The sequence below is a fragment of the Hyaena hyaena genome, unplaced genomic scaffold (genome assembly GCF_003009895.1).
Source record: "Hyaena hyaena isolate Hyena2069 unplaced genomic scaffold, ASM300989v1 scaffold_37, whole genome shotgun sequence".
Classification (NCBI taxonomy): Eukaryota; Metazoa; Chordata; class Mammalia; order Carnivora; family Hyaenidae; genus Hyaena; species Hyaena hyaena.
This window is the reverse complement of record NW_024080669.1, coordinates 1,247,852-1,263,991: the sequence shown is the minus strand read 5'-3', so window position 1 is coordinate 1,263,991 and position 16,140 is coordinate 1,247,852. Positions and strand designations below refer to the sequence as shown.

Below are 16,140 nucleotides of genomic sequence, written 5' to 3'. Positions count from 1 at the left end.
CTAATTCCTTGCAGCCTGGGAGCTGGGGTGACATCTCAGGCAGGACCCTGACCGCCCCCCCCCCCGGGGAAGGCTCTTGCAGGGGTCTGTGCCACTGTCCCAAAACCACGGGCCTGGGCACGGCCGGGAGGCCCCCTCCCCTTCGCTACCATGCTGGCCTGTCTCCAGCTCTCCCCTGTCCCCTAGCATGGCCACTGTAGGCAGACGAGTGACACAGGCACCCAATGTTGTTTTAAACACTTTATTTATAAAAAAGTACATTTTTTTCCTCAGTACAGTTTTCAACCCATTTTTTTTTATACAAGTAAAAGGGGGTGATGCAAACACCCCCTAGGTCAGAACCAGGAGAATCTGCTGGGCCGTCCCCGGGGCCAAAGACGAACACGGTGATGAAGAAACTGAAATCAAGGTAGCGCATCGCACTCAGAGGTGAAGGGTGGCAGCTTCTCCTGGATTTTGTTTCCATTTGTACAAAAAGAGAAAACCATTTTTTGTTGTTGTTGTTGTTGCGGTTGTTTTCCGGCCAAGAATCCCGTTCCTCACAGCAGGAGTCGGAAGACCAGCAGCACCTGGGCCCGGGCCGCGCGGCGCCCGCAGCCAGAGCAGGTGTCTCTGTGGCCAGGGACGGGCCCACGCGCCCCTTAGCAGGAGAGGTTCCTGGTGGCTTCGGAGGTCTCTGGGCCCCTGTCCTCCCTGGCGGGCCACCCCCACCCACCTAACACAGTTTCCGATTCCTCTGCTTAGAGGGTGGCAGAAAGATTATTGCACCAGTGACTTGGGCACATGGGAGGGAGGTTGGCGGGGGCGGGGGGGGAATGAGGGGCGTACGCCCTGGAAAAGAGGCCCCCGTGAGTCTCTCTGACAGCCCGGGCACTGGGAAGTCACGTCTCTGCTGCGGGGCTTCTGGCAGGCCCGGCCGTCCCTCTGCGCGTGCGCACTTGCGCTTGGGGGCGGGGGGCGTGCCCCGTGTGCGCGCAGGCTGGGCCGTGGGGTGGGGGCCGCGCTGTGTGCTCACCGATTCCCTGCTGCTGCGTTTCGGCTCCTTCTGATCAAAGGGGACTCGGATGCTTTGTTTACACATTAGAACAATATCAAAACCTTAAAGAAATAGGGGGGAGCAGGGGAGCAGGGTCCGGGGCAAGAACTGAGAGGGGTAACAAGAGGCAGGGTGACAACGGGGGAGGCCTTGGCACAATGAATACCAAGTTTATTTCATCTCCAGCAAAGGCAGAAGGCTCAGCTCAGGCTGGGGGGGGCGCGAAGGAGACGCGGAAGGTCCTCATCTCTCTGTTGGGCCAGGCCTCCCCTTCGTCGGCTGGCTGTGTCTGTGGGCCCGACGGCAGGGCCCACCTTCCCGCAAACTCGGGGCGCAGAAAGCCCCATGTCTCCAGGCCCGAGCGCTGACCCCTGCCTGCCCCCGGTCCACCCTCGGCCCCCGAGGAGCAACCGCCCTGCTGTGCATGCTGCTGCCCGGCAAGGTAGACAGGAGCCTCCCACGCGGCCCATGCGTGTGGCATGGATCCTACTTTGTGCTTTGCTTGGGGGGAGGGCATGGAGGGGTCTCAAGGGGGACTCAGTGCTTTGGCTGGGCCCGGGGGCCCTCCTAAGAACATCACATAGTGAGGAGGGGGGGCGGCAGTGCAGGACAAGGGAGATACAGGAGGAAGAATTCTTTCGGTTTCAAGGGGACAGAGAATGCCTCTATCAGGGAGGCCCCCGGGGTTTCCTCCTGCCTGGGGGTTGGGCGGGCAGGAGACCAAGCAGAGGGGCCAGAGTGCCGTGAGGTGGGATGCGGCAGTGATGTGACATGGAAAAGGTCCTCTGCCCTGGGCGACGCTAATACCCCTGGGAGAAATAGCCCGGCACCTCTGCCCCTCTCTGTCCTGTGGCTTAGAAAGACCCCAGAATTGTCTCCCCCATCTCCAACCCATCCAGTACCCCCAATGCCAAGAGGGGAGAGCCACCCCAGGGCTGGCATGGCTTCAGACTTCTGCTACGTGGCTACTGGGCAGCCAGGGCTGGGGCTGGGGCAGTGGGGGCCGGGTGAGGGCGGCCCAGCTGGTGGGCCCAGGGGTGCCAGGGCAGAGACGGGGCTGGTGGGGGGTTCAATAGCAGCACCAGGGAGGGGAGGAGTGCAGCTGGGGCTCCCTTGGGAAGCCTGTGGCAGGGTAGGCCAGTGCCCGTGGGGCACAGAGTTCTGCTTCCCTCCCCCCCCCGCAACACCTGCCATCCCACAGAGCCCCTGACGGCCTGGGGTAACTGGAACCCTAATGGGCAGGCGTGAGCCTGCTCTCCCATCCTGGAGTCCTTTCTATCTAGAGCGCTGGGGGGACCAGGGTGGACAGATGGAGGAACTGAGGCACTTTGAGCTGGGGGAACTGAGAGAGCTGAGAGGGGCCTGTCCCCCACTGTACAGACAGGAATCCCTTGTCTTGGGTGACCGATGGGAACCAGGAGCCCCATTCAAGGAGGGAATCTGTAACTTACAGGGAAAGCTTCCCCAGGGTCCCTACTGCCCCATCCCAGAATGGAGACCAAGGATAGCTGGGTGGGGAGGGGAGATCAGTGAGCAGGAGATGCTGGATCAGGATTCCTGCCCCCCCACCCGCACCCCTTTTGTACTGTCCGGCAAGCCCAGAACATCTGCACTGGCCTTGGCACAAGCCACCGCCTGCACTCTTCAGCATCTGTGTTTGCAAAACTTCTACCGGGTGGACTCCCTTCCCCATTGCCCTCCGTGGTGGTGCCCAGTCACCTCTGACTCCCAGACATCCTAGGGACCCCTGCCCTGACTCCCCAGGAGAATTGAGTTGCTAGCACTTGACAGATACGGGAGAAACCTGAGAACCTCCCATGCTGAAAGAAGCAATTCAGGGCCAGCTTCATGGGCCCTGGCCTCAGCCATCCCTGGAGACTTCTGAAGGCTGTCCCCATCCTCAGCTGGGGGTGGGGGGAGAGGGGGAAGAGGTGGGATAGAGAGGGGCGGGCCTCAGGCAGTGTCCAGCTGGGGAGGGCATGTGACCCCACGGGAACGAGGGGCAGACACGAGTGGCGAGTGTGCATGGAGGTGTGTGTATGTGTTGGTAGAGGCATACGGGAAGTGTGGGGCCAGAGTCTACCCGGAGTCCCACGATGTGGGGAGCAGAGAGGGGTCAAGAGGAGAGACACACCAGAGCTGGGCCAACTTCACTCCCTGTTGGCCAGTGAGGAAAAAAAATGTAAAACCAGCCTCGCCAGGAGAACACACTGCCCAAGGTCCCCGATTCATGTAACAAGACAACCCTGGGGCTTTAGAGAAGCCTCTCCCTGTCTCTTGGGTGCAACGGCTGTCTAGAGCGGGGTCCCAAGCTCCCGGCTGCTCTTGGCAGGGGGTGTGGGGGGGTCCCCCTACCTGGGAAAAGAGGAGCAGCATCTGGGGGTGGGGGTGGGGCTTTTCCTCTCGGAAATCCCTCAGCCCTCTACCCCCGGTGGAAAGACCACAAACAAATTCCAGTGTTGGGGGGGCGGGGGAGGGCTGGTTCCCCAAACCCTGGAGGGACGCCCAGGTACACAAGACGAGAACAGGGCTCCCCACACAGAGGGCAGGCAGAGGGTGGTGGGGTCAGGGGAGGGAAGGTACAGCAACACCAAAGCCGCAGCGAACACAACACTATGGGGAGGGCCGGGGACAGGGAGGAAACCAAACCAAAGCCAGGTCGTGTCTGCCCTGGGCTCCCCGCTCCCCGGAAGTGTGGGGCTGGCTCTGGGCAGCTGGGCGAGTCTCTGTCCTGGAGGAGTGGGCATGGGGGTGGGCAGGGGGCGTGCGGGCGGGGGGCTGGGGAGAAAGGGGAGCAGACAGAGGCTCTGGAGAGGGAGGCTACACGTACCACTCCTTCTTGGAAATGAAAGACCCGTCATTCTGAGAAACCATGTTCTCGGCCAAGTCCAGCTGCTCGGGGTCATACTGGTAGCCCAGAGTCCGGTCCCCGTAGCCGTCCTGACGGGCCTCTGCCTCATCCACCGTGAAGTAGGGCCGCTTGGCGTCCTCGTCGTACTTGGGGTGGGGGCCACCCACCTTGCGCTCACCCCCTCCGCCGCCCTCCTCCTCCTCTTCTTCCTCGTAGCTGCTCCCGCCCAGGGGCCCAGCCTTCTTCTCATCGTCCGAGTCATCCGGGTACTGCAGGTTCTGGGCCATGGGCGGGTGGTGCTGGGGGATGCCTGCCTTGCTGTAGCCATTGCCATACACGTGCTTCTTGGTGCTGTAGTCGCCCTTGAAGGTGTGCCTGCGCCGGCGCAGGGCGACCACTATCCCGCCGACCACGATCACCACCAGCAGGATGCTCCCCGCCACGCCCCCAATGATGGCCGTGGGCACCGGCCCGGCGCGCCGCCCATGTTCAGGAGGAGATGGGGTGTAGGGGAATTCTGGGTGAGGAAAAGACATGGAGGGGGACAGTGTCAGTGCCTGCTCCTGGGGTGGGGGGTCAAAAGGGGTGGCAGGGGAGGGAAGGGCCAGGAAATGGGCCCAAGGCCCAAGGGCGGCTCCAGTTGCACAGGCCCCTGGGCGCCCCATCCCTCCAAGAGCCCCGTGCGCTGCAGAGTTGCGGCTGAGCGAGAGAAGAGGCAGAGTCCCAGAGCCCCGGAGCCTCCATGCTGGCTTTCTCCTTGGCTGTTTAACCAGCCCAGATCCTCCCCATCATTGGAGCCCACCCTGGACCCAGTGGCCCCTAGCCACCAGTCACCATCACGGCACCTTGAGAAATAAGCGTGCTATTAATTTCTATTCAATGCGCCAGGCAACAAGGCTCAGAGAGGTTAAAGAACTTGCCTGAGGCCATCGGCCTATGATGACATTGGTTCTCTTGCATCCCCTGCAGACGTCCCCACTGCCCCTCTGCCCAACACCTGCTGGTCACTGGGCACCCCATGCCTGATTTCACCTGCTCCCAGGGCACAGGGAAGAGGGTGGGTTCCCATGCTGGCCCCATGGACACCCTGTGAGTGCCAGAAACCAGGGCTGTGGTTCTGGGCTGTGGTCTGCCCTGTAGGGCAAGGTGGGTGCCAGGTGTGCTGCCAGCCTGGGCTGCGAGCAAAAGACGCCGAGCATGGCTGTGCAGAGAGGGGGCATGAGCGCATGTGAGTTCATGGCCATGGTGACGAGTTTACACAAGGGAACGCGTGCCTGGGCACACCCTGGCTGTCACTGTGAGCCCGCATACCTGTGCTGATGTGATGAATGTATGTGTACAAACATGTGCGCGCTGAGGACAGGGTGGAAACAAGAAAGCAGGAAACGTGGAAAGAAGGGAAAGGAAGCAGGTGGGAGGGGGAGAAGGCTGGGCAGGTGACTGCCCAGTGCTCTGGTCAGTGCTGCCCCGAGGGGAGACTGAGGGAGGCGGTTCCCAGCACCACCACAGGGTGGCACCCGAGACCACGGTTGGCCCCAGTCAGAAGTGCAGGTGGGCAGGTTTTCGGGGTGGGGAGGGTGGGGAGCCTGGGAGGGTTGCTGGGCTGTTCTAGGCCCTCCTCTCTTTAGGTCAAGGTAAAGGTGTACAGTTTGGGCATTTGTTCCGGTCCCTGGGAATCGGTTTCTGCCAGCTCACTCCTTGATTGAGTATCGCTCATTCCAAGGGAATCCTGCTCCTCCTCTGAGCCCACTCCCTCCTCCCAGAGGTAGAGCCGGCCCACTCCGGCCATGTGTGTGAGTGGGTGGGGTGCTGGCTGCAGCCCGCAAGAGCAGGGCAGAGGCTCTGGAAGAGAGGAGGAAAGGACTTCCGGGAGTCCAGGCTGGAAGGGCTAATGAAAACACGGGGGCCCCAAGAAGGGGAGGCGATTTGCCTGCAGTCACATGGGTGAGCAGGGACCACCCAGATGCCCCTGCTCCCGGCCTCTCCACATGCAGGACTTGGCAGAGAAACACAACTGCTTGTCACCACTGTGTCCTCAGTGTAGGTCACCGAGTGGCTGCCTAATAAATATTTATTGAATATTTGTCCTCACCACTCACTTCCAAAACAGTTTCCGTGGAACCTCAAGCTTCTCCTGCTTCACCAGGTCCCATCTGTTTACTGCCTTTAAAAGGGCTGCACACCTGCTCCCCAAGAAGTGGGAGCTGCCTCCACAAGGCGCACCCGAAAGGCACTAGCAGGAATCTGGCCTCTTCCGTACTTTTGACCTGTCTGCTCTCTCTTCAGTTCTCACCCCATATCTGAGTGCTGTCTCCTCTGTACATCTGCCTCATCGCTTCACCCATCTACCCACCCATCCACCAATCTGTCTGTCCAGCCATCCACCCATCCACTGATCTATCCATCCCCCATCTACTCCTCCATCCACTGATCTATCCATCCTCCATCTACTCATCCATCCACCCATCCACTGATCTATCCATCCACACATCCATCCATCCACCCACCCATCCACTGATTTATCCATCCCCCATCTACTCATCCATCCACCCATCCACCCATCCATTCACACACCCATCCACTGATCTGTCCATCCACCTATCCATCCACCCACCCATCCGTTCATCTATCCATCTCCCATCTGCTCATCCATCCATCCATCTATCCATCTCCCATCTGCTCATCCATCCATCCATCCATCCACCCATCCACCCACCCACCTACCCATACACCGATCCACTCACGCATCCCTCCATCCATCTACCCATCTATCCACCTATCTACCCACCTACCCACTCAACAAACATCTATGGAACATCTATTTTGCTAGTCACAAGGATACAAGAAACTCCCAGCCTACCTGGGGAACCAAATGACACCCTTAGGGTTAAAGCAGCATGCAGACAATCAAGAACAGTGGCAGAGAAGTGCCTCAGGAGTGCAGGGGAGAGAGCACTGTAGCCTGGAGTTAGAAAAGGCTTCTCGGAAAAGACTTAAGCCAAGCCTTGAAGGATGGCAAGGACTGGGAGAGGCCAAGAGACTAAGAAAGGCATCCAAATGGAGGGAACTACATTTCCTTTCAAGTCTTTCCATCAAATCTTGTTGACTTCTCCTACTTAGTTTCTCATCATGTCATGCCGGGTTTTACTATAGATTCCTGAATCTCCCACCTTCATCTGGTCTCCGTTCTCTTTCAGTCACCATCCACAGTCACCAAGTTAATTTCCATTGTGTACACACTACCGCTCCCTTTCTCAGACTGGCAATAATGTCCCTCCCCACTGCCTGCTGGACCACGCCACTCTGGGCTTCAGAGCTTTCATCATGCCACTTGATCTTGGCTTTGGCTAACCCACCATCCTTGCTGTCCAAGTTGATTCTTTCCTTCAAGCCTTTGCTCATGTCGTTTGGTCTGCCAGGAATGCCCTTCCTCATCCCCTCGTGGCCCATTTCCGCTCTTCAGTCCTGTCTTTATGCAGCCTGGCCTTCTCTAGCTCACACTTACCTGCTCTCTTTCGAATTTTTATGATGGTCTACACCTCTCATGCTGGTATATACAATAGCTAATTCCATTCCATTTATCATAGACTGATATATTATGGTAAAGCCTCTGATGAAACACCCTGCAATAAATGCAAGTCAGGATCCACCATAATTGGCTCTGGTCCTTCTGCTAGTTTTCAAATGGCTAAAGTTCTCCCCAGAAGGCGTGAGGGGAGGGGTTGGGGAAATGGCGGACCCATGATACTTTGGGACTGCTTCCCTTCAGTGTGTGACAGTTGTGTGCAGTGTAAAGTTCCGCTATATTTATTCTTACGCTTTTTGCACCAGCAAAGACCCAATGAACAAAAAAGCCTTCCTGCGTTTTATTTGACTAGATTGAATTTTTTGGACCCCACCAATCACACAGTACGGTTGTTTTTCGTACTACCTGTGTCACAGGAGTGGTTTGTGTCCCAAATCAGTCCGTAAATTCGAATTTAAGGTAGATCTAGAACCTGACCATTTCCCGCCATCACCACCTCCCTAATCCACGCCACCATCATCCGTCACCTGGATTTTTGCAGTAATTGCCTAACTGGCTTCTCCGGTTCTGCCTTTCCCCTCTACAGATGATCTTGAACACAGGAGCCACAGAGACCTTTTACATCTGAAGAGCTTCAAATGGTCTACGTGACCTGTGCCTTGGCTCGCCACCTCTGATTTCATCTCTTGCTTTCCTCCTGGCTCACTCTGCCCCAAGCCTCCTCAGTGCCTTTGCACTGGCTGCTCTGTATTCTGGAAGACTCTGCCCCCATGTCCCAGGGTCACTCTTTCACCTCCTTCAAGGCCTGACTCAGACTTCTCATTGACATCACCTTCTCACCAACGCCTCCCCTGACTACCCTGTTTAAAACCACAGCTCACAACCCCCCACCCCTGCATTTGTGACCCCTTGACCCTGCTTCTTTTCTCCAAGTCACCTTCAAAATGACTACGTCATTTTTCAAATGTATTTTACCTGTTGTTTGCTGTCTGTCCTTCTGTGCTACAACACAGACTCCAGAGGGACAGGGACTTTGTTTGGCTCACTGATGTGTCCCCAAGCACTTAGACTGCCTGGCAGGTGGCCGGAGTTCAAGAACATTTGTTGAATGAATTGTGTCAAGGCAAAGCTTGCCTTAGAGCTGAGCTTCTGGGTCCCCTTCTAGGTCCTTCTGTTTCACTCTTCTTTCCCCAAGTCCTAAGGGGGTTTGCTCTTCCCTGGGCATCTTTTGGGACCAAAGGGAACCCTGCTTATTTTGGCTGCGTGAGGGCCAGGTCTGCCTAGAGGTAGAGAAATGGCTAAGACGACTATCAGCATTGCAGACTTCCCCGTGAAGATGCCACGTGAGGGTGCAGAAGGAGTAGATGTGGGGACCTCCTTCATCTGCAAGGAGAGGGGGCTGCTTGGTGTGGAATGAAGCACCCACCTGCCCATCCGGCCTTCCAGCCGTCACGGTCAGCTAGTAGCTCCTGGGGCACCAGAAGCAGAGCCTCAAGGGCCTTGGCCGGCTGGGGAGAGAACTGGGTGGTGGGGATCTCACTGGCCTCCCTCACCTCCTTTTACAAAGGGGGCAGCTCGGCCCCCCTTCCGGAAGGATTGCAACCTCCCCTCTGGGAAGGGAGGCTGGACGGGACCCTGGGGGCTGTGGGAGCTCTGCATTCCTTCCTGGTCATGGTTTCCTGGCGGGGGCGGGGGTGGGGGTGCGGTATAGGGGCTTTGGATGGATCTGAGGTGGAGGGTGGGTTTATAGTCTGGTTCTGGGATCTGGAAAAGTTTTAGGGTTAAAGAGAAGGTTTGGACTTATTTCTAAAAGCAACCCTGTGTTTCCTCTGGCAGCGAGGAAGTGCTCTGGCATCACAAGGCCAGGAAGCTGCTGGAACCACAGCTCCCAGTGTGCCGTGCAGGGGCCGCGGGGAGCGTGGTCAGGCCCGGGGTCAGAACCGAATCCTCCCGGGGGCACAGACACAGCCGCCTGCTCAGGGGCCCCTGGCACGCACTGCCGCCTGTCCACAACAAGGCACCTTTGCCCACGGCACAGCCAGAGCTGCCTTGTGCACACTCGGCCTGCAGATGGGCACTCACCTGCTTGCCTGTGCACATTTACACGCTCAGAGGCACGCACCCTCGCGGGCTCACACATGCCCTCCATTCCAGAGGGACCCTGGAGCCCCACCAACATGCAGTCATAAGAACACCCGCTCTGGGAGGGAGCCCTGTTACCTTGACCTTCAAGTGGTCATCCCCCGGAGATGGGCCTGGGGCTTCACCGGAAGTGGGACCTGGGGCAGACACCCTGCACCACAGTGGCCTCCCTACTCTGCTCCTGGAGCGGCCTTGATACTCTTTTCCCAACAAGCCCCAGTCCCAGGGATAGATGCTGCCCCATTTGGCCCCTTCAGTCGGGTCAAGGCCATAGCCTGAGCACCTTTCCCCACCTTGGCCCTGGAGGGAGAAGTGAAGGGAGCTCACTGGCTTGTTTTGTGGCTATTGGGCTAACCCCATGCAATTGCTCCTCGGCTCTCACATCTCAAAAATGGGCCTGTGTGAGGGCCCCGGGCCCCATGGACACGTCCACACAAATTCTGGTGAGCCTGTCTTCCCGTCCTCACGGCCTCAGCCCAGGCCTGTCCCTTCCCACTAGGGACACCCTCACTGTACAGCCCCTAACTGGTCCCCTGGTGCCACCCACACAGCCTCCCCAGTGCTTGGTCTACACCACCTGCTTCTCTGCTGAGAACCCTTTAGCAGCTCCCCTTTGACAATCCATTGCTCCCAGCATTCTCCCCCAACAAGCCTCCCCCTGCCTGGGGACCCCCCCATCATTGCCCACTCATCCTTGTAGGAACAACTCAAATGCCACCTTCTCTGGGGCCCAGGGACCCGAGAAGCCCATGCAGGTGCAGTGCCCCGCACACGTGCGCCCCGCACACACGTGTGTCTTTGGCACACACCCTGTGGCCCGCCTCCTCCCGCCCCTGTCCCAGCAGCTCTTCATTTTCCTCTCCAGATGTGCCCAGGGCAAAGCTATTACTCGAACGGATGGCCAGAATGAAAAATTAAATTTTCACTTATCCGTCTCGCTGATGCATTCCCTCCTGACCGGCGGGGCTTGGAGTGTGCCCCCAGAGTGGGCCCCCCAGAGAACATGACAGGCACCAGCTGATGTGGGACAAAGGCTGGTGGCAGCGGCGGCTGCTCGGAGATTGTCTATGAGCACCAGGGCACACGGCTTGGAAAAGGCTCAGGCTTCCCGGCTGAGCTGTCCTGCGGGGCCGAGATGTCCTCCCTTGAGAGGGCCAGCTAAACAGCGCCCGGGCCCATCAGTGATTCAGTCACCTGTGTGTGACTTTGGTTACCCACCCCCACCCTCTCTGTGCCTCTGGGGAGCCCAGGAGGATATGCCATGTGCCTCTTCCAGCCGGGGCCCTGGGCAGCTGGGCCCCCTGACCGCAGGCCGGCTAGGCCTGACTGCAGATCCCACGCAGGACACCCCACTGCGGCCGTCAGCCCCAAGGAGACGGCCCGCCTCCTCCTTTTCCTCTCTGTTCTTTAGCCTGGGCCTGGGACGCGCCCCCTTCCCTTCCTCCCTGCTCCTGGACCTGGTGTGATGCCCCGATGATCAGCTTACATTCGTAGTCATCATGCATCCTCCTGAGCTTTGGGAGAAGGGAGTCCCAACTTTGCTGGGTAGTGTCCCCTGGCTCCATGAGCCTAGAAGGGCCTCTGGCTGGTCCACTCATGCCAGGGGCAGGATCATGGGAGGTCATGGCTCCCCAGTTTCTTGGCCTGCTCCCCTGACTTCCCAGTCTTCAGTATCTCCAGCCAGTGGCACATGCATCTGGCCTGAGAGAAGTATGATGATCTTGGTCTTATAGACTGGGGAAGCTGAGGCTCTGAGACATGAAGGCCACACAGCCAGGAAGTAGTGGGTGAATGCACTCAGGCCGAGTCTGTGCTGTCCTGCATCTGATCTGCCTCCCTGTGGCGTGGCTATGCTCCCTTAGGAATTTGCTCCCTGTTGGTCCCATGGCCCCAGTGCCAGAGCTCGGGCACCCATGAGGCTCTTACTGAGCTTTGCCCAAATTCTCTCCAGGAGGGGAGAAGTGTGTGATTCTGCCCTCCCCCTCCCCCACCGCCCCTACCCTGAGCCCAGAGGACAGGCTGCCTTAGCTTTTCCCAGGGGTCATCTCAGACACTTCTACGACCTTAACCAGTGCCAGAGCCAAGGGCAGGGAGTTGAAGAAGCAATTGACAAGCGACTGCACCTTCCCCTGGTGAGAGTGAGACGCAACAGCCCTGGGTGTGACCTCACAGGTAGGTGCAGATCCTGGACAGTGACTTCTGCCGCTGTGCCGCGGATGGACCCACAGATGGCACGGGCCCAGAGCCGGTACGTCTGTAGGGCATGCCCGAGTCCTGCGCCTGGACTCCAGCAACTGCAGCCCAACTTCCCAGACTCCTGAGCCTGGCTCCACATCTCCCTGGGGTCACTTCCTGCGTGTGACACGCACTCTCGGATGCCACGTCCTGCCCGTCCTTGTGGCCGCGCGACACCACTGCCTGTCTCAGGAGGTTCTTTCTGTCACTTTCTTTCCCTGCAGCCACCTCCGCCGCCATGTTAAAGACACTCCCTCTTCCGGCTGTGAAGTTGTGATGGCAAATTTTACCCCTCTATTGGCTTGTTTTGATCCTTCCATTAATAATGATAATGACAGAGGTCAAGATAATAATCATAGAGCAGGGGCCATTTATTGACAGACTGGTCTGTACTAGGTACTTGGCCCATGTTATATAAATTCTGACAAGAAGCCTGCAGGACACCTCGAATTATGCCCATTTTCAGAGAAGCCCTTGTCCAAGGCCCTGGTGATGTTGATACCCATGATCATGGGTATGATCGGCCTGGAGACCGTTGATGCATCACAGGACACGGGCAGGCCCTAACACCTGTCCCCACACCGTCCCCCCACCCGCAACAGCACTTCCTCCCTGCCGGAACCTCTCTCTGACCCCCTTCTGATTGGCGGTCACCCTGTTTCATGCACGGCCTCAACAGAGGAAAGAGAAAAGCAAAGCAAGGCCAATTGCCAGAGCGCAGGAGAGACCCGGAGGAAGGGGAGACACAAACTCGCTGCAGTGGCCTAACCCAAAGGCAGAGCAGTGGTGGCGAGAGGCAGAGCAGGGGACAGCTTCCTACCTGTGATGTTGACCTCCACCTGGCCCGAGCGGGTGCCGATGGGGTTGGTGGCCTCACACACGTAGGTCGCGGCCAGGCTGTAGTTGATGGGCCCCCTGAAGAAGAGGGTTCTGTTCTGGGCCTCCACGCCCTTCGGGAGGGAGCCATTCAGCCTGCAGGGATGGGGAGACATGGTGGAGGGTTAGGCCCCGCCAGCCCGGCCTCCAAGACTCCTAGCCCTTCTGCTCAGTTCCCAGGCAGGGTCTATCTCGGACGGAGCGCAAACAATAACCACAACCATAATCTTTCGCGTCTGGCAGATTCCTATCGTTCAGTGTCTCGCGCTCAGTGGTCCCAGTGCTGAAATGTAGACAGGTCAGGGGGACACTGGTCCCCCTGAACAGGTGAGAAACTCTTTGAGTTCAAGGTCAAGCAACACAGCTAGTAGTAAAGTGACAGAACTGGAGCTCTAGCCGGGTCTCTGGCTCCCGGCACAGTGCTCTTCCGACTACGCCCGGTTCCTGCTAGGTGCCCTGGGTTCCTAGTTGATAATATAGGTGTCCGGGTCCTAACCCCAGATCTACCGAGGCTGAACGGCTGGAGCCGGCCTGGAGACCGGAATTTTAACAAGCTGCTCGGGTGATGAGGTGTGACCCACGTGGAGGGATCGTGCTCTGGTACGTGGTCTCATGTTCTGGCTGGGCGTGCTCACAGGCCATTTTCCTGGGGACGGTGCCACAAAGCTATTACTCTGTGGGGCCTAGCAGCTCCCTGGTACACGGAGCTGAAACGGGTCACCTGCACCTCCAGATAGACTTCCGGTTCCAGAAGGTGGAGGGGAGAACTAGCTAGGGCAGGCCAGTGCCTTCTACTTCCTGGAAACGGAGTGCAGACACAGTGTGCGCAGCCATCTCCGGGCCACCCATGTCAACCTACTTCCTGGCTTCCCCATACCCGTCTTGCTATGCGTCCCATCCTGCTTTTCTCTGGGAAGAACCCAGCCTGGGCCATCAGAGCCGGCCGGAGGGGCAGACTGGACCCTTCGAGAGCCAGGCTCAAAGGCTGTGACGCCAAGAATGGCATGGCGGGCTATGGGGCAGGCACTCCATGGACACAGGCCTTCTGGGCTGATGGCTGCCCCCTCCTTGCGAATCTGGGGGTGCTGGAGAGAAGGAACGGGAACAAAGAAAGATCTGGGATGCTCCAGAAAGCCAGCTTCCCTGGGGACACCTCGATAAAAATAAATACCGGGGGCTGGGGTGGGAGTGACTCAGATTGAATCACCAAAGGAAAATGACAAGATTCTTAGGGAGAAGAAGGCAGGCGGTTTGTGAGGGGATCCCCCTCGGGCAGAATGGTCTGTCCCGCTGACCTGCTGCTGTCCGACACGGGGCATAGGTGCAGAGGGGCTCTCATGGCCCCTCCCTTTCTCACTGAGAAATCTGAACCAAGACCCTAAATTCCTCCCCACTTAGTGCTCCTGGAGGTGGGGTGGGTGTCTCCCTGTGACCAGCTAGATGCCCTGCAAAGCGACCAGCCAGCCTCCGGGCACTCACGTGGTCCAGTGGAAGTCGGTGGCAGGGGGGTTGGCATCGGCTTTGCACGTGAGCTTCACGTCCATCCGCTGCAGGTACCAGTTCCCATCAAACCCCTCGATGGTCACCTCAGGCTCGTCTGTGGGACAACGGACGTTCGAGAAGGTGAGGTCAGGAGAGCAGGGCTTGAGGCGAGGGAGCGAGCCTCCGACAGGGAAGGGGTGGGAGGGACAGTGACGTGGCTGGAGCTGGAAGGCGGGGAGAGAAAGGGGGCGGGGTGGGGATCACGGACCTTCCGAGCAGGTGGATGGAGGAAGGAGGCGGGCAGACGGGCACAGGAAGGCGATGGGGAAAAGAGAAGAGGGAGGGCAAAGCACCCCAAAAAGAGAAAGGGAAGGGAAGGCAGGGGGAGGGCTGGCGAGAGTGGGGCGGGCAGTAGGAGGGGACGGCAGCCCCTCCCCCCCTCCCCCCCGGAATCCGCCCACGCTGCGCCCCGCTCACACTGCACGTCGAGGGTGAGGCTTTCCCGGAAGCGGTCCGTGTGGTAGTTGACGATGCAGGCCAGGGTTTGCTGGTGAGCCTCCCGGCTGGGCACCAGGCGGTAGCGGCTGATGACGGTCACCGTGCCGTTGGGGTTCCGGATCTCCTGGTACTCTGCCTCGCCCTTCAGGCGTGTTTCCCAGGACACCACGCTGGGGGGCTTCCCGTTGGCCGAGGTGCAGGTGGCCACCAGGACCTTGTCATCCTGCCCCTTCTTGGCTCGAAGCACCGTCTGGGTGCCCTCCACCCAGTTGGTGGGTTTGGCTGCGGGGAAGCAGAGGGAGCCGTGGGGCTAGATCTGCGGCCTCGTCCAAGATGTGCAGGCCCGGGAGGGCACCCTGGCCATCCCTGCCTCCGAGCTGTGCCGCTCCCAGCCCTTCTCACGGGGGCAGCTTCATGTCTAACCTATGTCCTTCCTGCTCTACCTGGTGCCCCCTTTTGTCAAGCAAAGGCCTTCCTGGAGCCTTGCACGCTCAAGGCCAGCGGCTCATGCGGCTCTCTTCCTTACCGTGGTGTCGGAAGCTTCTGCCTGCTTCCTGGTCACCCACAATTACTCTGCAGTGGGGCTTCCAACCTGAATCCTGATCCTTAGCTCCGTCCACAGCTAAAGCCCTGCACCCCATCCCGAGTGAGCCATGGGACAGCCTTGCCGGAAGGGACTGGAAGCGCCATGCCTGGGGCTTTGGGAGCATGCCAAGCCAAGGAGAATGCCTGGGGCCACTGAGGCACGTGGCGCGGATGGCCGAACCCCAGGCCATGGGCCGCTGTGCAAGCAGTGGGGGAGCGGGGAGGCCAGCTTACCCATTACAGTGAGGTTCAGCTGGCTCTCTCTGTTGCCAGCAGGGAAGGTGGCAAATTCGCAGATGTAGACACCTTCGTCTTCCAGCTCAAGGCGGGAGAGGCGGATGGTGCCGTCCGTGAAAGAGGGCCGCAGGAACTCCACGCGCTCGCGGTAGGGGGCCAGCACGGAGACGCCCATGGCTGGGTTGTAGATGGCCACATTCTGCTTGGAGCCGTTGGTGGCCTTCTGCCACGTGACCTGGGTGATCTTCACGCCGGGCAGCGGGTTGGCGAAGCTGCAGTGTAGGACCACGTCTGTGCCGATGAAGCCGTACATGGAGTCGTTGACCTGCACCACCTGGGCGTGGGCGCCTGGACAAGAGACACGGCGAGACTGGTCAGCGACAGGCACAGCTGCCCGCCCCCCGACGCCCCATCCCCATGCTCTTTCCTTTCTGGCTGTCGTTACTCTTCTGATTCTGATCATAAAAATAATAATTGCTTGTTACTAAAGCACTCTGGACGATACCGAAAAAGACCATGATCCCCGCCATTCAGAAAGATCACTGATCATCTTGTAGCAAATCTCCTCTTTTACTTTTTTCTCTCTGTATTCATTTCTCTATCTCTAGGTTTCTCTGCATAACCATCTTTTTTTAAGACGAAATCAGAATCATACCGTATGTATTGTTCCAT

At 58.6% G+C, this 16,140-nt stretch overlaps 1 protein-coding gene and 1 long non-coding RNA gene across 4 annotated transcripts in view; one reads left to right on the top strand and one right to left on the bottom strand.

Annotated features, from left to right (window-relative positions):
- The window catches only part of LOC120230006, a 233,522-nt gene extending 225,140 nt beyond the window's left edge, over positions 1–8,382 (top strand). For all 3 annotated transcript variants that reach the window (XR_005527895.1, XR_005527896.1, XR_005527897.1), the window contains one exon: positions 8,000–8,382. This is a non-coding gene — a long non-coding RNA (uncharacterized LOC120230006). The remainder of the gene's footprint in view (positions 1–7,999) is intronic.
- The window catches only part of NECTIN1 (nectin cell adhesion molecule 1), a 62,474-nt gene continuing 46,561 nt past the window's right edge, over positions 228–16,140 (bottom strand). Inside the window, exons 2-6 of the mRNA XM_039229356.1 lie at positions 15,466–15,816; positions 14,626–14,928; positions 14,146–14,263; positions 12,611–12,762; positions 228–4,404 (exon numbers count right to left, since the gene is read on the bottom strand). Coding sequence (XP_039085287.1) covers positions 3,857–4,404; positions 12,611–12,762; positions 14,146–14,263; positions 14,626–14,928; positions 15,466–15,816 — 1,472 coding nt within the window. The 3' untranslated portion in view covers positions 228–3,856. The remainder of the gene's footprint in view (positions 4,405–12,610; positions 12,763–14,145; positions 14,264–14,625; positions 14,929–15,465; positions 15,817–16,140) is intronic.